Source organism: Ptychodera flava, chromosome 5, assembly GCF_041260155.1.
Source record: "Ptychodera flava strain L36383 chromosome 5, AS_Pfla_20210202, whole genome shotgun sequence".
NCBI lineage: Eukaryota > Metazoa > Hemichordata > Enteropneusta > Ptychoderidae > Ptychodera > Ptychodera flava.
The window spans coordinates 46799318-46821795 of record NC_091932.1 but is presented as its reverse complement, the minus strand read 5'-3'; the positions used below and the strand labels follow the sequence as shown (position 1 = coordinate 46821795).

At 39.5% G+C, this 22478-nt stretch overlaps 1 protein-coding gene across 1 annotated transcript; it reads left to right on the top strand.

The window, feature by feature from the left end:
- Positions 1–21120: 21120 nt before the first annotated feature.
- LOC139133774 (uncharacterized) lies at positions 21121–21786 on the top strand. Its single transcript, XM_070700541.1, has one exon. It carries the CDS (start codon positions 21121–21123, stop codon positions 21784–21786), a length of 666 nt encoding a protein of 221 aa, XP_070556642.1.
- The last annotated feature ends 692 nt before the right edge of the window (positions 21787–22478 follow it).

The following is a 22478-nucleotide window of genomic DNA, read 5'->3' as shown; positions in this document are numbered from 1 at the left end:
CGAGCGGTTCTCTCTGTGGCCTCTCCGCTAGGCGACTGATGCCGTATGTTGTGGGTTCGAAACCGATTGAAAACTAGCCGTATTTGATTTCAAACAGCGATATAAAACACTGTGTCAGTTAATCTCGAAATTTCGACCGCTGTCTTATCTATGGTTGTCGATCAGTATGTGCACTGGATTAGGGTCAAGGTACCGTATGCCAGTTCATAAAATCGTGAGAATATTTTTTTTCTCAGTCGATTTCGATTTGGTGTACAATGGATTTTTAGGCAAGAATGAGCATCATAGACAAATGGTTGACAGAAGTTTCCCGAGCCAGTATCGCCGCAGAAATGCATTGCATGATCAGCACTGTGAATGATGTCATAATGAAATACCGGAGACCTGGGCATTTCCACGAGTAGAAATTCACTGGCCGGCCGAGAGTCAAATCAGGGCCTCACTCAGTACAACGACATTGTCTTTCACTAGATATACTAACTGGCTGTATCTCAGATGTTCCGTGTGAATGTTGCTAATTTTACGTTGAACTCAACTTGTACTTGAAACATTGCCATTGCCTATCCAGGTGCTCTCACACTGACATTGTTTACTTTGCAAGGTCATGGAATTTACTATTCAAGTTTGGGTAAAGTATGTTGTGTGACATGACTGCATACAGGAAATACTTCACGATAACAGGATCGACGCACGTAACCATGCAAAACAAGTTCTGTGGAAAATCGAGTTTGAAATTATTATTACAATTTAAGGTCTTAAAATCGCATGCTTTATTTCATTTCTTTTCAACCCACTTTGGGCTTCAAAATGGTTTCTTCCGGAAAGGGAGCCAGAAATAGAAGGGAGATCGAATGGCAGTAACACAGGCGCCTTGTATGTTTATTGGCCTGTTTATCGGCAACACTAAAGTACCTTGGTGTTTTCCAGGGGATATTGGAAGACTGCGAGGGAAATTGGGCTTATCAAAGTTGATCTCCGGTTCATTTTGACGTTCGCAGCTCGCAGTAAATCCATGAAATATTCAGTGATCAAACGATTGCGTTTCTGATCGAGTTCGCGACCGTAACCGTGACTGCAGTGTGCCTTATCCAAATCCGTGTTCAAAGTTCTGCTTTCAAACTTTACTACTATCAAAACATGAACATAACATTGCACTTGTATCCACACAGGTCGATTAGGCATTATATTTGTGATGATTTTTCCTATTATTATCATAACAAATGATTATGAATATTAATAAATTATTGATATGAATGTTACAGAATATTAAAATTTTTTTACAAACAATGTCGTCTACTTTGTGTAAATGCCGTCTGGAAACTCCATAGTTGTGATAATTATGATTATTCATAAATTACGATTATGATTAATAAAATCATATTTTACACATTGTAATCTGCTTATGTGAACAACCCTCTGGAAACCCTTATATAGTTTCACAATCTATGCCAAAATATACAAGTGACACCATTGCCCAGGTTCAGTCTACGGCGAGAGTCACCATTGCCCAGGTTCAGTCTACGGCGAGAGTTACCATTGCCCAGGTTCAGTCTACGGCGAGAGTTACTACACAGGTATATTACTCGACAGTAAACTGACATACCCATGAATTACCTCCGTTTTCTTCACTTCTGCATGTTGATTCTCAAAATTTCTCCCGGTGTTGGCAAGTCCATCAATCAGCCATCAAATCTACCCAGTTTTGACCACTCAGACGGAGAATCTGTGAAGTTTGGGCCTGCGAAAAGGTATATATCGCCAAAAAAATGATGCTGTCTTCACGCAATCAACAGCATCCGGGATCTTTTAGGGCCGTTTGCGAAATTTGAATGCAGCCGCCAAGCGGGCCGAGGGCGGAGCCATGATTTAACGTTATTAGATATGCTGACATAATTGATCGTACGGCCAATGAACGCTCGTGACCTTTGATAAGGCCTCCCATTAGTTGACCTGAATGTACATGTATCTGATCAACATCAAAACGTGGAATGAGTTTCGTTTCTCTTGTTGGACGATGTATTTTTCGAACTTAAGCTAGTTGTAAGGTTGCTCTAAAGCAGCTTGCTAGGTATGCGATCAATGGAGGTGGTACCTTTAGCGAAACTGGGACAGCATCAACTGAACAAACACCGCAGCAGGCAGCTCAATATAGGTTGCTGCGATCGTGTTTGCCAGCATTATACAGTACCGTATCCATATCATTCGATGACACCGTCATCACCATACGTCCATTACAAACGTCCAGATGAAATACCGACGACAGTGAGCACACCGTCATCGACTGTGACCGACTCCTCTGCCCCTCCTCCGCCAAACACATCAGCGACGAATCCGTAGGGATGAATGGTTTCCACTAGCTGTGATATTGCACCGCAGCGGTGAACCTTGATTTCAAGTACTGTATACCGCTGCGATATCACAGCTAGGTTTCCACCTATTCCCGAAGAACCTCCGCCATGTGCACATCGTACCCACAAACACCTTGAATAGCAAGGAACACGACTAACACTTCCAGGCTTACAAACTTGCTGACATTTTCTTGCCCGTTCTCGTTTCAAAATTTTAGTGTTTTTTTCCATAGACCCTACTGCATCCGTGTTTAGCGTCAATTGTTTTTCCCAAAGACAGAAAGTCCTCGCTTCAGTTTCTGAGTGTGACAAAACTGCAGAGCTTCTGTTAGGATTTTAAATTCTGCGTAAGGCTGTTCGCAAATTGTTTTTCAATTAGGCCTATTTAGACTACAGCTTCCCACTATTGCCTTGCTGCCTGAACTATTATCGCTGCTCTAAAGGCAAATTCACTAAGTCTCGGGCCTTCCATGGTTATCATTATCAGATTATTTATGGCATCGTCACTCAGACAACTACGCTTCGATGTTGTAATCCTATTTTGGTACTGAACCCACGCGCTCACACGGAACAGATGAGACTTGAAATCACGGCTGCAATTATGGCCAATTTTCAATATTCTGGAATAAGTTTGCAGACCGGCATAAAACTCTTATTTCTAAGTCGCGTAGCATTAGCTTAAATTGTTGATATTCGACTCGGAGATCTTCAGGGTTTACAAGTATGCATCGGGCACAGCGCAAAAAGAACATTTTTTGAAATAAGACGAACTCTATTGAACTTGTTACATTTTTATTGGTACTTCAAGGTAATATGCTTGAAATACGCTGAATTTTGCATAAACGGAAGCTCTGTAAAACTATTGATAATATATTAAAAATTAACTTTTTCTCAATATTTTTGCAAGACATATATATTTGTCTAACATATTCATGAAAAAGTAAGAGGACGGAAACGCCAGCACGCGTACGCCTTTTCAATAAAAAAGATATCGATTTCAAGGTACATTGTGTGTGCTTTGTCTGTAAAACACGTCAATGAATATTTATTTATTTATTTATTTCTCTTTAAATCGGACATCAATTGTCCATAGAAACACTATTACAGAAATGAAAGAATAAACTTAAAGACACGTGGAATAAAGCACCGGTGAGGGTGCTGACAGCCAACCTTATCTCACTAGAAAAGAGAATCAATCCAAAACTTGCGTAATTCAGATGAGAAATTCAAGCACTGATTCACTTGCTGAATAATTACATTATCACATATAGATATTCGTACCATAAAGCCATACATTTGTTTTCTGAGTAAACTGTCAAAATTATACAGATCGTTTGAAACAAACATGGAACTTGCACTACTGAACTTTCTGTATCCCAGAAAAATACGGGCAGCATTATTATAAGCAACTCTCAGTTTCATCATAGCCCCAAGGGAATATCTAAACCAAAGGTGAGATCCGTACAATTGGTAATAATAGGCTTTAAAAATCATAATTTTACCCTTAAAGAACATAGCGAAAATTTCCTCAGAAGCATATTAGCTGAAACATAGAATGATCTCTTTTGACGATCAATATCTGCATCGTCTAAAAAGTGAGACGTTAGAAGACAGCCCAGATACTTCTTAGTTTCTACAAATGCGATTTGTATACCATTTATGTAAACTTTGGGAAAATGTACAACTCTAGATTTGTTAGAGATGACACACAGGCATTCGGTTTTTAGCTCACGTGTGTAAACACGTGGGCTATTGTCATAGCGATGTCTGTCTGTCTGTCCGTGTGTGTGTGTGTGTGTGTGTGTGTGTGTGTGTGTGTGTGTTAGTGTGTGTGTGTGTGTCTGTCTGTCTGTCTGTCTGTTTACACGATAACTCAAAAACGCCTGAACGGATTCAAGTCAGATTTGGTACACAGGTACCATGTGCTACTTGCAAGAACTGATTAGATTTTGGTTAGTGTGGCTTGCATATTAATGAAGTTATGCAATATCGGTTTTTTCCATACAATGGTTTCCCTATGGAGACGGTAATGACAGTGTAGACATATATCAAGAAATACTGCACAAAATTTCATGAAACTTTTCACAGATGACAGTCTCAGAACATTATGATGATACTGTGAGTGTCATGTCAATTATCTTCTCATTTGCATATTTAATGAACTTTTGTTATAAGTGAGATAACTCTGAAATTCCTGCACTAAACTTGATGATACTTGCAACAAATATTGATCTGATATATATCTAATTATACTTAGAAGCATTAGGCAGTGTCAAGTTAATAAATAGCTCATTTGCATATTTTATGAAGGTTTGTAATTAGTCATATAACTCCGATATAACTTCACCAAATGTGATGAAATCTGCTGCAGATACCGATCCGACTGATATCTAACTGTAGTGTAAAGCATTTAGTAGTGTGAAATTAATTAAGGGTTCATTTGCATATTTAATGAACTTTGTAATTAGGTATATAACTCTGAAATTACGGCACCCAAGTCAGTGAAATTGGGTACAGATATTGTTTTGATAAATATCTAATTATACTTAGAAGCATTAGGCAGTGTCAAGTTAACAAATAGCTCATTTGCATATTTTATGAAGTTTTGTAATTAGTGATATAACTCCAAAATAACTGCACCAAATGTGATGAAATCTGCTGCAGATACTGATCCAACAGACATCTAATTGTGGTGTAGAGCATTTAGTTGTGTGAAGTTAATTAAGGGTTCATTTGCATATTTAATGAACTTTGTAATTAGTGATATTACTCCAAAATTAAAGCATTAAATTTGATGAAACTTGCTACAGATGTTGATCTGATAAATATCCAATTGTACTGAGAAGCATTGAGCAGTGTCAAGTTAATAATTAGCTCATTTGCATATTCCATGAAGTCTTATAATTAGTCATATAACTCCGAAATAACTGCATCAAATGTCATGAAACTGCTGCACATACTGATACGACAGATATCTTACTTTGTTGTAAAGCATTTAGTAGTATAAGGTTAATTAAGGGTTCATTTGCATATTTATTAAACTTTGTAATTAGGTATATAACTCTGAAATTTCAGCACTAAAATTTTGTGAAACGTGCTACAGATATTGATTTGATAAATATTTAATTGTGCTATGAATCATGAATAGTGTCAAGTTAATTAGGGTTTATTTGCATATTCAATGAACTTTGTAATAAGTGACATTACTCTAAAATTACAGCATTAATTTAAATAAAACGTGCTACAAATTTGATCTGATAGATATCTAATTGTCCCATAAAGCATTGAGCAGTGTCAACTTAATTGACAGCTCATTCGCATATTAAATAAAGTTTTGTAATTAGTGATTAAACTCTGAGAGTACTGTGCGAAGTTTTAAAAAAACCTTCTACATATAGTGATAACATATATCTCATTGTTATGTGAAGCGTACTACTATTGATGAACCTGTTGTAAAACACGTGAGCATATTCAGTTCATATCTGGTCTTTGTATTGAAAACAATGTCATGAGTGGTACCATAAGAACTACAAATATCTATCAATTTCTGCGCAATGGGAATGGTGTCACTTGTATATTTTGGCATAGATTGTGAAACTATATAAGGGTTTCCAGAGGGTTGTTCACATAAGCAGATTACAATGTGTAAAATATGATTTTATTAATCATAATCGTAATTTATGAATAATCATAATTATCACAACTATGGAGTTTCCAGACGGCATTTACACAAAGTAGACGACATTGTTTGTAAAAAAGTTTTAATATTCTGTAACATTCATATTAATAATTTATTAATATTCATAATCATTTGTTATGATAATAATAGGAAAAATCATCACAAATATAATGCCTAATCGACCTGTGACCCTTCTTGTACGTACCTCCATGCCTTGACCGCTACAGCCCACACAACCAATGTCAATTTCTAGTGAATTTACGGTATCGAAACACATTGAATATGTTTATAATTATCGTCAAGAGATCTTCAGAACTGACTAAGTGCTGGTATAACCTAATAAGTTACACAATGTAGTTGCTTGACCTTGCTTGCACTGTAATAAATGAACATGTCGTCATGTGTCAAAGGCAGTGGGTCGTGCAGACCGTACCGGGCGTTGTTGAGTTTCCAATTTTTCACGAGAATGTTTCACGTTTTTTGTTTTGTTTTTTGGTTTTGGGTTGGGGTTTGCATGATTCGACATGAAATAATCACCAGCCTACAACTTTTTCAAGGAGAACTGGAGTGTATGAACTCAAGCTCTCACAGGCACATTTACTTCCCAATAAAAAAAGAAATCAGCCAAAATATTATTTACGCTTGTAATTACGGTGAAAATACCGTGAACGTGAAATTTACAGACGATCGACAAGATATTTTATGAGGACTTTGCGTATGCCAAACTCAGCGAAATACAAATATGAGTTCACAGAGACAAAGAAAACCGTTCATGAAAACAAAAGACTGGGAACTAGTGAATGATTTCATGATCTTTAATTAGACTGTGCAAGCACAATGTGGCAAGAAGGCTACTTGGAGCTGATACGCGTTTGCTATCGCCACATGCAGTTGTCAGGCTCAAGGTGGCGCCAAAGCAAATCTGATAACGTGTAATGATATTATACAAATACGCGCAACATCGCCTTCATATCAACGGACAGGTTTGACGAGGACGTGTATGTGATGACAAGCGATATTGAGAAAGCATTCTTACAAATACGCCTGCACCCCGATGATCGCAAATACACCAGATTCTTATGGCTATCAGATGTGAACGATGTAAGCATTAACTTTGTAACTTATCAGTTCAGTTCTGTGCTATTTAGAGCAACATGTAGCCCATTCATCCTGAATGCAACCGTAAATGAAAATACTGACCTGCCTGCTGCAGCTGCCAATAATCCACGCGACGATGCGGTACGTGAATGACGTCATAACCGGATGTCGCGATACCTCTGAAGCCTCACAATTCCACAGTACTGTAGATTTCCCATAATTCATTATGATTTGTATCCTCAGAGATTTCCCAGAGAAGTCTACCAGGTCTCCCATGTGTAGACAAATTCATAGACTAGCTGTAAAAATTCTGAACCGTACTTGTAAGGACACCATTCTTCTCAATTCTCTTTTTAAATGATTTTGAAAATTATGCAAGATTGAGAGAGGAGATAGCATTTTTGTAAAGTTTTCCATTGATTGTGTCTTCAGCCATACAGAATAATGTGATGGAAAGTAGGGAGACTAGTTAGTTCCAGAGACCAGCTCTGGAACTGTTAGTTTTTGCTCACTTTCCTTCTTCTTTCAACTATCATATTGCGTTCAGGTATTAATAATTCTAGCTTTCTTTCACTTTGTTTTTTGTTGCTGTTTGATTTTTATTTTTCTCTAAATACTCGCCGTACATGGCGCTATATTGTTATGTCATACGCCCTCCATACTAGACCGCTGGTTTTCGCCCGAGTGCTCATATGGGTTGAATGATATTAACAATGGTGGTGGATACGAACGCTTCCCTCGCATAGAGAGAGAAGAGTAGGCTTTGCGAAAGTTTACAAGCGCGGCTGGGCACATCGTGTACCTAGGCGAGGTGGATGTGCTCGAAAACGAAGATCAATGCAAGTTTTGGATTCAAAATTGGCTGTTTTAGGCGGAGAAAGTGCCTACTGTATTTCTGAGTAGCCACCAGCGGTTTTTTCGTTATCAGTCTGCAGTGCTGTGGTGGGAGGCCGTTTAACGCCGGTAACACACAGCCCTGCCATGCAGAGCTAGGCATAGCATAGTGAACTGTCTGTCACCACACCGGCATGCGTTGGTTGCACGTAAAAGCAACTCAATTTTCCAAGATCAAACGGTCAGTATCTTGTGAAAACAGCGACATGGCAATAAATTGTTTTAGTCAGTTGTAAAAACTCTTAACAGATGAAGCGTTAATTGCTTTTAATCAAATAAAAATGCATGTGGCCTCGGTTTTCAATTTAACGGCCTAGGTCCGATGTCTCCTCTCGTCTGATATACATTTCCGTGCATTGTCGCCCCCGTATGTATCTGTTGCGTTTTTACCGTATGTAGCGTGCAACAAATTCCTTAAGACTCAAAATTATTTTCTGCAACTACTTTGCAATAGTCGTCTACAGCTGATATTCCGTAATGCGTTCCCTCTTAAATAAGACGAAGCAAATATCCGATCTAAGTTATTCGAATATAGGCATGTCTTCCAGACTGAGAACAACAAATTCTCTGAGTAGAATGTTATACTAAGAACGTTGAGAACGTTTGGGAACGTTTGGGGACGTTTGGGAATGATTAACTGAAAACAAATCAAAACAAAAGGATACAGGAAGTGAGAACTAAGCTACGTTCACACTATGACACAGGAAATTGGAAACAGGAAGTAACTAACCTTGATATGCTTCACTTGCGTCTATACCTGCATACCCTTGAACGATTTCATGGGCTGTGCCTTCCGTGAAATGTCTCAGCAGAGAGAGTTTATCTTTATCATCTTCGGCAGTCGGTACAAGTTTGGTCTCAAACTCATCTATGAATGATCTGTACTCCATGATGTTACCGTCAAACTTCTTTATCACTGTGGCATTTTCTTTATTGCTCTGATCATGGCCCACTGTGCAGAGTCACGTGTAGTCTTACCCGTGCTATTGCCGCTGCTTCTGATGGAAATTCTGGAAGCTGCTACGCTGACTGCTTCTTCTAAATCATCCGCCTCGCTGTCATTCTCCCTTTCTATTGTAGGAGTTTCCTTCTTATACACTCGTACTGGCGTTGTGATCTTCCGTGTTTTGTTCTGGACACAATGGATTTGTCCTCCAGTGGTTCAGTCTTAATATTGATGGCGATATCGTCCTCGAATTCGTCACCAAAAAACTTATTCAGAGATCTAGCTCTGGCATCGGCTACGGCAATCTTCGTGTCAAGCTCATGTTGCTCCTCCTTGAGTTGAAGCTCGTGTCTTGCCATGGCACGCTCCATTTCTTGTCTTTGCCGTTCTTCTTGAAGTTGAAGCTTATACTTGGCACGCTCAATTTCTTGTTTCTTCTTAAGCTTGGCTGACATTGCCAACAATTCAGCCTTTTCCCTTTCGTCTGCTAGTTTGGTAGCCGAGAGTGCACTGTGGCTCGTATGGTGGCTGACTCCACTTAGTCTGTCAACTACGGACGGTTTCGGTATGCTGACTTGAGAGACCCTATCTTCTGGTCTTACATCCTCTTGTGGATGAATTGGTGTTGGGTTCGCTTCATGTTCGCTCAACCATGCATCGGTGTCTTTACGGAAGGTCCCAAAAACATCTTCGACGTCGGCCAGCCAACGAAGGCGTTGGTCTGGCACCTGATCTTCGTATTCATAGCCCGTGTCTACAAAGCCTTGATGCAGCTCCTTCCACACTTCAAACTTCAGTTTGATTGTGAATAAGTCTGCCTTATGAGCGATGAGCTCTTGAATTTTCCTGGACTTTTGAGTTAGTGAACTCGCTGTTTTCTCTAAGAAGCCAGCTTTAGTAGCTAACTCATATTCAAGTCCTTTTTCGGACAGCGTTCTGTCACGGCCGCTGCGCCTGGGTTCTTGCAATTCCTTTTCCGGTGACAAAGTTTTTGATATTCTGTTTTTCGTCTTCCATGGTTTGACTTAGGTGAATATCACAAGTCCGATGCAAAATCGTTAATGAGAAATGTAGCGCGCAAACAAATTCCTTAAGACTCAAAATTATTTGTCTGCAACTACTTTGCAATAGTCGTCTACAGCTGATATTCCGTAATGCGTTCCCTCTTAAATAAGACGAAGCAAATATCCGATCTAAGTTTCACGTGGTTTATTCACATATAGCACAGTCCCTCTATCCACCGGTCTGGAAACGTGGCTGGTTTCTTTGTGACACTCCGTGATATGAACAAACACACGATTCACACCTTAAACAAAGGACACTGACAATGTTCAACTGGCCGTTATATCGATGTCGCTACCCCACGATCCTATGACAGCCGCAATGTGATCGTTCAAAAACATGACGTTTGTGGGTTGTTATTTTCAGAATATCACAAAACATTACAACTTGTTCCCTTTAGAAACAGTAAACAATTTATTTTTTCATTAAATGGGTAACGTTGCCCCTCTAGATAAAGCTTGAAAGGGACCACACATTATGGTTGCATTATGATCATGATCGAAAAACAAAATGGGCACGCACTGTTCGTAAGTGTCATGGACTATTGCCCGAAATCAAGAAGACAGGCAAAATCAGCTGAATATTTACATCGACAGCTGAGTAGTTCACTACCAAACTTGTTATTTTGTTGACATGATAGCATTTTGTAAAAGGTATTTACTGTGCCTGAGCGCGAGCGTACGTATCGAGAGTTATATTGACGCTACATGGGAAAATATGCGAATAAGGATCTACATGCATTTCTCAGCAGTTGTCGTTCCTATTCTGCTCAGTTAACAGACATAATTTCACAGAATATTACACAGAAAACATATTTAGATCATATTTGGAGGCACTGACTACTAGCATTGCAAGAGAAAGGGACGAAAAATTTTCAGGTGTGTTTCCAGCCGTGCCTGAGCGAGCGTACGTATCGAGAGTTCGCCATATTGACGCTGCATGGGAAAATGTGCGACCACACAACTAAAATCTACATGCATTTCTGCAGTTGTCTTACCTATTCTGTTCAGTTAACAGACATGATTTCACAGAATATTACACAGAAAACATATTTAGATCATATTTGGAGACACTGACTACTAGCATTGCAAGAGAAAGGGACCAAAATTTTCCGGTGTGATTCCAGCCGTTGCTTGTGCTACGTACGTCAACACACTCGCAGCGGTCAACATCAGAAATTATCGCACACTATCATCATTTACGATGGGATAAGGATCACGAAAAACACACACCGGTTTCAGGATATGATAATTTCTGTCTTCGTGTCGTAGATAGACGCAGAGAACACTTAATAGAGCCAAAAACAGCGAAAATTCGAGAAAAGCGTACACACAATTGGGGACTGTTGCATGCAGGACAAACCCAAGCTACGCATTATCACGTGACTGGCCCTCATATCGCGGTTCGGCTGTGCGGTCCAGGTGATTGACACCTTTTACAATAGGCGTTTCCAGACCGGTGGATAGAGGGACTGTGCATATAGGCATGTCTTCCAGACAGAGAACAACAAATTCTCTGAGCAGAATGTTGTACTAGGAACGTTGAGAACGTTTGGGAACGTTTGGAATGATTAACTGAAAACAAATCAAACAAAAGGATACAGGAATTAAGAACTAAGGTACATTCACACTATGGCACATGAAATTGGAAACAGGAAGTAACTAACAGGAAGTAATACTCACTCTAAAATGACCTCAAGGTCAAAGGTCAAAAAGGTGGGGTGGTCACATGACCCACCTCAGTAAACGCCCTCTAACGGTGACTGAACGTTTACTTTTGTTGACAAAATCTTATTTGCATAAAAGCAGCCTTGACTTTAACGAGTGGACAATTAACTGCTTTAAACAATCACTAACTCAAAGCTTCATAAGAATACAATCACTGAAACTACTTTAACTGCAAGGTCTCAAAGGAAGATACTATAAAACGTAACCAGAGTCCGTTGAATGTGTCCATTATAATGTTCATTGTTCGTATACTTCAATGAGTCCTTGGTCTATTGTTAGGCACACGTGCTCTTAGAGTCTCACAATGGAATAGGGCTATTTAATGTTCTTTCAAGAATGTCTGCTCTAAAGTCACAAAAGAATCAACTGAATGGCTTACCGATTTTTGTGTTGAGGTGTATAAGACTATCGCATCAACAGGTGTAAAGCTGTTCCATCGAAATTGTCTTTACAAGCAATCTTGGCGAGAACTATAGCTGGTAGCCTTAAGAGACATGTCCACTCTCCAAAGGTCTAACTCAAAAGTGCCTAAAAGCACGCTTGGCATGGGTACATGTGCGCAGTGCGTAATACAAAAGGTTAACATTGAAGGACTGAAGTTGATGGTGACTCATGACTTTGAATTTGCACTATGGCCAAATAAGGGATGCTGATTTTGACCCTAACACCGTACATGTAGGCATTTGTAATCTGTGAACTGTAATTCCCCGGACTGCCTTGCTTTTAGTTGTATTCTGTTGTTACTGCTATCAGCCCTCACCATAGGTACGTACTTGCATATTAAAATCCCACGCACTCATTCATTCTGCACCAATCTTCGTCACACATTCTCTTTTATTCCGCTGCTCTGGTCTCTTGAACTTCGCTTTTGCTTGCAAATGCTTTCTAGTTGCACCTGTTTTTTGAAACAAAGTTTGTCATAACTTGCTGCCCAAAAAGTATGGCATTTGTAGTACCTACAGAACGTGACTTCATGGTTGTTCAATGGTAATTTGGAAACTTTCACTGAAATTCTAACCGTACTTTTACTTCATTTATTTATCAATTATTCTGATGCTGCACATTACTGCTAGCTTGCATACAGAACTGAAAAAGCTATAAGAAAAGTAACCTTCAAGGATACAAATCAAAGAGAATTGTGGGTAATTTATTGTACTGTGAATTCTACGAAGACACGAACAACCTATTCGCTACTCGCGGTTTTAATCTTCGATCATGGTGCTCGAACGACCTATCTATTCAACAAATTGCTGCCAAAGACAAAAAGTTGAAAGGTTCACTAGTACGGAAAATTTGCGAGAAATTTGCGAGAAATGGACACTTTCTCGCTGTATTGCGAGAAGTAAGAGAGAATACATATTTTCTCATGGTCATGCTGCGAGAACTGTGCTTTCTCGCATGCATCTGTGAGAAATTGAATTCTCGCAATCAATCAGCGAGAACTATGTTTTATTGCTCTGCATCTGTGAGAAATGTGAAATTTTTATGAAATGCTTACACAGAAGAATACAATTTCTCGCAGATGCAGAGCGAGAAAACAAATTTCTCGCTGATTGATTGCGAGAATTCAGTTTCTCGCAGATGCTGAGCGAGAAAACACAGTTCTCGCCAGGTGATTGCGAGAAAATTAAATTCTCGCTAAGTTATTGTGAGAAAGTTATGTATTCTCGCTTACTTCTCGCAAAAAGCGAGAAAGTGTCCATTTCTCGCAAATTTCTTGCAAATTTCTGTACTAGTGGTTCTTGCACTACAGAAACACTTGGTATGAAATAGGACGCCAACAGAGACTCGCTCCCTTTCAACAGCTCGATTTGCCTCAAATCAGCTCACTTACTACAAAACACAACATTGTCAGTTACTCAGCCAGTTTGTATGACCCGCTCGGACTCTTGTCACCAGTACATATTCGCGCAAAACTACTCATACAGAAACTGTGGCAACTTGATCACCAATGGGACATCCCTATTTCTGCTGAATTGCGCGACACATGGTCAACAATGGCCAATGACCGTAGGTCACCAGCATCAATATCGCACGTCGCTACTTTCCACATGACAACTCAGAGCCTGACGTTGAGATACATGCCTTCGCCGATGCATCCGACAAGGCCTATGGAAGTGCCGTCTACATCAAGTCAGGGGATCACACTCTGCTGGTTATGTCAAAGACGCGCGTCGCACCGATCGACAAACAATCACTAACGCTTCCCCGGTTGGAACTCATGGCCGCGGTAATTGCTACAAGACTCAGTAAATTTGTTACTTCAGCCCTATCAACGAAGTATAATATTCTATGTAACGTGTTGTGGTCAGACTCACAAATCGCGCTCCATTGGATTAACGCACGCGGTAAACCAGACGTATTCACAACAAATCGCGTGAAGGAAATTAATAGCTTCATACAAACCTGCAAGTAAGTCCCTACAGATCACAACCCTGCGGATTAAATGACTCGCTGAATTACTCCTGATGAACTACGCAACTCCTCACTGTGGTGGGAAGGCCCTGCTTGGCTGAAAAGCAACGATCACTGGCCCGTATGTGAACTTTTTGATTCTAGAATCTGAAGCGAACATTACAGCTAATCACGTATCCTTGGCAACGTCTCCTCCAGTGGAACCAGTTCACGGATCACTACCCACTGTCTACGCGAAACAAGATATGGCGCCTACTACAGACAAACGCCAGTATAATCATGACATTCCTGTCGGCATACAATATGCCATGGACATCAACCAATACCGCGATTATAACCACTTGCTATGCGTATCTGCCTACGTCCTACGCTTCGTACGTCTGCTGAAGAACAAGGAAAAATGTAAACAAACACTACCATCAGTGACCGAACTCAACAACGCTGAAGTATTATGGATTGCTCACGTCCAACGCGAATACTATGCGGACACTATCACTTCGCTCAGGAATAATACTAAGAAATATGGAGCTTTGAGTAAACAGCTGAAACTGTTTATCGGAGAAGATAGCTTGCTTCACACTGGTGGACGTGTACGTTCTTCATAATGCCAAACTCGAATATTACTCAAAACATCTTAAACACAATTGGAACTATTTTGTGATTATAAGATCTTGAGCATTTTGTTATAATCTATTTAAAAATCATCAATCTAACAGTGTTTTTGTGTGAAGGCGGGGGCAAATTTCATAAATTATTGATAATTGCACAATCATCAAATACATCTCGAACAAATTTTACATTTTTGTCTAGCTTTTCGCTCGCTTAGGAAAGGAGAACCAATTAAACGTAACTGATTTGTCAATTTTGTTTAGTTTAAGTCAAAATACAAATTCCCTTTCCAAGGTTGATTTGTAGGCATTTACTGTTCTCACCAAATGATGCATGATAAAATTTTAAATTTTCGATGGGAAAATGGCCTTCTGCCTCTATCCAAATTAGTTCTGCTGTAGTGTATGTTTTTTTGGTGATTCTCTTTCAAATGATTTGGTAGATGTTAAGAAAATGTCTTGTACATTTATTTATTTCATATACAAGGAAATGAGACCTGGTAAATTTGATTAAACTACCCTTTTCTTGTGAGTGTGCTAATTAATGCTGGAAAATTTTACAAAATCACTGAATTATTTCAGCCCTTCTATTAAAAATGAACTGTTTTTGGTAGATGCAAAGAATGTAATCAATATCATCTGTCTGTTGAAACCTTAAAAATATGAATGGCGTAAACCAACTGTTTTTGTCTGGAATTTTTAGGGACTGTGCAGAGATGTCTTTGCAGCTTTCAGGGACCACTCCGAGGAGACCCTAAATCGTTTAGAGACCACACTGACTTGACCTTGAAACTTTCAGGGACCACCCAGATGAGTCCTTGAAACTTTTAGGGACCACCCAGATGTGACCCTAAATCTTTCAAGGACTATCCTGGTGTGACCTTGAAACTTTCAGGGACCACCCAGATGAGTCCTTGAAACTTTCAGGGACCACCCATATGAGTCCTTGAAACTTTCAGGGACCACCCAGATGTGACCCTGAATATTTCAAGGACTATCCTGGTGTGACCTTGAAACTTTCAGGGACCACCCGGATGAGTCCTTGAAACTTTCAGGGACCACCCAGATGAGACCCTGAATCTTTCAAGGACTATCCTGATGTGACCTTCGCTCATCAGCTTGTGCATTCACAAGCATTACTTGGTAAAGCTGACAGGCAGAGGAATCACTGGAAAGATTTGGTCCAACTTCCTGCACATAAGCGTCAATATTCAGCACCTCGAAGTTAAGATTATGTAATGGCTTAACCCGGCGTCCTCATGGCTCCAATGTGTGACTGGTCGGCCGGCGCTGAAACACGTCTTTGTGTATTAATCACGCGACGAGATCTACAAGGCATGTTCTCCCTGGCATAAATGTGATGAACTGGGCAGTGGCTGAACCTTCAGTCGATTTAAAAGAGCCACTTGACGATTAATGGCAATGTACTCGTTTGTTGAATATGCTGTCCGAGCCGACGCGACGCTGGTAAATAATTTGCATGATGGCATATTCCATTTTAATCTACAGGGACACCTAGGGCGCATCGCGCGATTGTGTAAGGTCCCGGGTAAGGTACATGTTGCTCTTTCATGCTGTAAAGTTTTCCCACCGTTTAAAATACTGTGGTTGTATGTTACAGTCTTCATGATTAATTTGGAGATGTTGTCAATGATGCTTTTCTCGTTAAGCGAGACACCGAATCGTACACCAAATAATATGGTCCTTGCTAATTAACATAATAAAGGTCATGGGTCACATTGTTGTGAGACTCTGCATTGTTTCAAGTCGATTGTGTAAACGACGCGACGTTCGAATGAATTTTGTCCACTGCACTAATTCCTTCGTCGGGAAAGGTCACCGATTCTGAATGTAGGACGTCCATTACCTCAATTATTTAATGACAGGACTACATGGAAAGCAACGGAATACTGGATATCGCCGATGAATTTGATGTATGTTACCAAGGTCCTTTGTGGAGTGACAGTGCTGTTCCCGATCTCGACAATGATGTCAGCAACTGTGATCGTAGCGTGAACATGACTAAGTCTATGAGTCCTTGAATCTTTCAGGGACCAATTGAGGTGTCCCTGAATCTTTCGAGGACTATCCTAATGTGACCGTGAAACTTTCAAAGACCGCCAAGACGAGTCCTTGAAGCATTCAGGGACCACCCTGATATGTCCCTGGATCTTTTAGAGACCACTCTGATGTGACCTTGAAACTTTCAAGGACCACCCGGATGAGTCCTTGAAAGATTCAGGGACCACCCGGATGAGTCCTTGAAACTTTCAGGGACCAACCTGAGGTGTCCCTGAATCTTTCAAGGACTATCCTAATGTGACCTTGAAACATTGAGGGACCACCCACATGAGTCCTTGAAACTTTCGGGGACCACCCTGATGTGTCCCTTAATCTTTTTAAGGGACCACTTAGATATGACCCCTAAACATTGTTTGAAATAGTAAAGAACCAATCAGATATGATCCCGAAACCTTCAAATGCATCCAGGTCCTCTAAACAATACAGCAATCATCAAGTTTTGACCTTTAATCTTGACATTTTCAAGAATGTGTATCAATGAGATGAAATATCCTTAAAAATTGTCAAAAAGGATAAATTTACAATTTTTGAATAGCAGATGGCTTTAAATACTACAATTTTTTATACTACTTTAACATTTAGTTCGATAATTACAGTTTTGATATTTTCACTAGAAAAATTGATAATTACTAAATGCTTTGAGTAAACCCTCTCTTAGAGAGCATATTCTGTGACTTTTACTGTTCATCTTATAATCACAAAATAGTTCCAATTGTGTTCTTATCTTACTGCCTTGCCAATACTGTCTGACACGAATGATCGTGCACGATACACACATTCGCTTGAAACACAGCGGTCCCCTGTCAACGATAACCGCTCTGCAAGAAAGATACTTGATAACATCGACTCGACACATCGTAAACAATGAGTTGAATAATGCGTTACATGCAAGAGAGTCGATGGACGTGCATGTTGCAAACAGCTCTCCTCGCCTCTTCCTAGATCTCGCGTGATCGAAGTGCCACCCTTCAATGTAACCGGCATCGATTACACCGGCGCTCTCTACGTCCGAAACCCAAACACAAGCAGTACATCTAAGGCCTATGTATGCTATTCACTTGTGCGGTGACTCGCGCAACACATCTGGAGTTAGTTCCTGACCTGACCGCTTCATAGTTTATGCTTGCATTTCGCCGATTTGCAGCTCGTCGTTCAACTCCTTCTACACTTATCTCCGATAATGCAACAATTCATATCAGCGGCAGATGAACTGAAAGAAATCATGACTAACCCTGAAGTACACACTCTGTTAGCAGATCGCCGCACCAATGGAAATTTATCCAGAAACGCGCCCCTGGTTTGGAGGATTTTACACGCGTATGATAGGGATCACCAAACCCTTACGGAAAATTGAGATCTACATCTAGTCCACATTAGATCTACAATAGACTTTATTTTAATTGGGCAGTAGATGAACTGCTTCATCTACTTTTGTGCATACTAATGAGGTCATAGTTCAGAGAGTAGATGAAATGTAGACAAAATGTGGATTATAAATTAGACGAAATTTAGATCTCTTGTAGATGAAATGTAGACAAGATGTAGATCTATTGCTTCGTCTACTTTTGTGCATATTAATCATCAGGTCATAGTTTAGAGAGTAGATAAAATGTAGATGAAAGGCAGACAAGATGTAGATGGAATAAATTACGTATAAGATGTAGCTTAGACAAAGAACAAGAAATTAGTGAGGCATGGAGATCTTGCAAAAGTGTTGTAAATGAAAATGTATGTTAACATGTCAATCAATTTTTAGACTTTAAAATTGACCGATGGCCATGGTGTAGCACAGGCTAGGGCTGCAGTTCATGATGAGTATCATAATAAAATTAATATTGCATATCACAACAACATCCTCTTGATATGGTGCAAATATTATACGAGTATAGTTTTGATTTTATTTTTTACAATTAAAAGCAACTGGGATATCAACAGGTTCGTTTGATTGTTTGTTGGATATGAAGCCGAGGAAATAAAGTTATCAGTTAACAAATAGCTCACTTGCATATGAAGTTTTGTAATTAGTCACATAACTCAAAAAAACCTTATGAATTAGATCAGGGTCTGGCCCGTGGTTAGATGCTGCTGTATTGACCCATCTGAAGAAAGTATCAATGAAAACATTGATTTTTTATTCTTTTATTGTGATTCACTTTAAAGTCACTTTTTGAAAAAGTAATTACTGGATAATCTTTACATTTTTAACTTTACCACAAAATTGTAGTTTGATCCCTGTAATATTTTGCATTTGTGTTCCTGGAGTTAAACAGGATTGCCTTAGGATGAAAAGAAACTTAATTCACTAATTTCTTCTCTCTATTGTTGTACAGTATATATTCAAATGTAAGGCAAAATGTCTTGTCTTTTACTGATGCCTTCTCGCATGGAGCCTGCAGTTTGCCAATCATAGAATTTGAAGGGATTGGATTGTTGGGCATAGTATACAGCAAAGAACGGTACATTAGGCCGCGTTCAAAAAAAGGGGGGGCTGGAGGAATTAAGGGGGGGGGATTCGAAAATTTTTGGGGTAGTCGAGGGGGGGGACTTGAAAGTTTTGCTCTGCCTATAGGGGGGGACCTGAAAATATTTTGACTCCCAACATTTTGATGTCGTCCAATGGTTCTAATGTTAGTAATAATTAAACAAAATCTAGAACCGTTTTGTCGTATTTTATGTCTTTAATCTCAAAAAAGTCTAAAAATGTATGAATGCCATTAAATTTTCGTAGAACAAGTTGGCCTTGTAATGGGGCAGGAGCTACAACTGTTGATAATTTTTCAATATATCTATGCAATGTATCAAACACAGTTTCTTGGTGTCTCTCTACAGCATGCTGAAAAACACAATATTCAGTTTGTCAACAAAGCCTGTTTGTCTAAATATGACTCTGATGTAGTTTAAGAAGAGTTTCAGTCATAGGACACTCAATTGACAGTGAAACATACATCTACTTGTACACAAGATCCAGCCAGAGAGCAACACATAGAAGACTAGGGGACTAACAGTTACCATGGATTTTTGAATTCTGGCATATGAGAACAATCAAATATTAGAGAAAAAGATGGGGTCACCATACTTGATCTTATACAAATGTACGATGAAAAGTCAGTTTTTCTAAAATCACTTAAAATCAATATATAAAACCATTCATTTCAAGTTCATGCAGTGAATGAAATTTTCACATCTCATTGTACCAATAACACAAAAGTAAAACTTTGAACAGTAAAGACTCTAATTTAAATGGAAAAATGTGTGACTAAATGGAATCTTTTATTTTTATCAAATTTGCCATTATTACACCCAAAATTTCTGAGATTAAAACATTATTTTCATGGAATATTTTAACCTTCCAGTATTGTCAATTTTGTAAAACATTTTATAAGTGGCATCTAAGTTGTACATGTTTGTACTTTTGAAAAAAAAATTTTGGTAGGTCACTGTGCTCATTTTTTCACAATTTGGTTAAACGTAGCTAGGAATACACAATTTTCATATTCTCTCATGATTGTCATTTTGTGTGCTTTTCAGCTGGTGCCATTGAACTGGCCAGAGTTAGATAAACTTAAGTCGGCTTAGACTGAGAAATCCAAAAAGTTCATTGATGCATTTAAAAATGAATCAATTTAAGAACTTGCCCTGGGTATATGGCTCTACAACCTGCTGATATAAAGAGATAGTGTGAACATTTGCGTGCAGAACGACACATTACATGTTTTTTTACTCTGCGTGCATTCCTAATAAATATGCGGCTATATGGTAATTTTGGGGGGGACTTGAAAATTTTTGAGGGTATTGAGGGGGGACTTGAATTTTTTTGAGGGTATTGAGGGGGATCTGAAAAAAAATAAGATTTCAATCGCGATTCCTCCAGCCCCCCCCCCCTCACCATTTTTTTTGAACGCGGCCTTAGATTAAATGTAGACAAGATGGTGATTTTTGAAGTAGAAGTAGATGAGTCTTTGTTTGCCTAAGTGAATTTTGTAGATGAAACTCCCTTAGATTGGACGGTAGATCAGTGTAGATCAAGCGTAGACGAAGTTAGTGTGAAATGTAGACAGTCATGTCTGGTGTAGACAATATCTGTAGACAAAACTTCATGTAGACTAACTGCTGTGGCTGTTCATCTACAAAACCTTGATGTAGATCTACATAAAGTCTACTGCAGACGGTCCGTAGATTTACTCTATCTACTGTGGACATAGGTTTTCCGTAAGGAAAAACCTTCGTACAGAAAGTGCTCAGGAAATCTTGTGTGACATTCATGGAGTTAGAAACCCTACTTGCAGAAGTAGAAGCCTCTATAAATGATCGTCCACTGACTTACGTATCATCACATGTCGATGATCTGACACCGCTAACTCCGTCACAACTAGTCAACGGAAGGAACATTTCCGGACTGCCTTACGCACCTCCTAGCGACCCAACGGAATATACTCCGAATGTTCGCAATCTCAACCGTCGTTGTGAACATTTATCATCGCTTCTACGCACATTTTGGAAACGATGGTCCACGGAATACCTAACCGCTCTCAGAGAACGACACTTACATACGACGGACGGTACCAAACATAACACTGTGAAAGTTGGTGATGTCGTACTGATCCACAGCGACGTGGACAAACGCGTGAATTGGCATTTAGCTAGAGTTACACGTCTACTACCCGGTGAAGACGGAATCGTACGCACCGTTGAAATCAAGACCAAGATGGGAAAAACAAACCGCCCAGTCACAAAGCTGTATCCATTGGAGACTAGCGGAATCCCGTCAACAGCTGATCTGACGTCACGTCCGGTGAGGAATCCCCTCATCGAAGATAACGCAATCCAATCACAGAACACGGATGAAGCCATACAAACTGAACGCGCTCGTCCGACTCGCAAGGCTGCAGAAGTAGCCATGCAGAAAATCAAACATTGGACTTGTTGATTTTCGCAACCATTGAATGATCATTTATAAACTCTTGATAGAAAGGGAGTTGAAATTTTGAACTCATTGAGTGAACTCAAGTTTTCAGTAAATATTGAACAATGAGATGTTAATGTGTTCGTGTTATTAACATTGCAGAGTTATATTTCCATGATCGTTAAAAATATAGAATCAATAACCTTGGAGTTCTTTCTCACGGCCGGGAGTATGTCGTGAATTACATTATTGATTTATATTTTATTGCAATATGTTATTATTGTTTACATTGTTATTCAGTCATTTCCTGTTCAAACCAGTTGTGTCCTAGTATTACACGTGTTCCTGTGGAAAACTGACACAACCTTGATGGACCAGGCCATTCTAGCTAAAATTATTTTGTCCTACTGAGCATATATATTAAAGCACGCATGCCATGTATTTTTGTGTGACAGAGTGTGCACTTCCAGTGAAGTACGGTTTTACTATTTTGTATGTAGACGCCGATAATTTGACACAAGATAGTAATACAAGGAAGGTGTTTGTTCATGACTGTGTGGTAGTTCCTCATTCCATGCCCCATGCTCTGTAGCCCTGCGTGCAGGTCTGTGTGTTCCCGCCGTTACATGGCCACCACCACAGCCCTGCAACGGTTTATGAAGATAACTGAGATCTCTGTGGTCCAGATCTGGACCGCAATTTAAAATGGTCTTTTT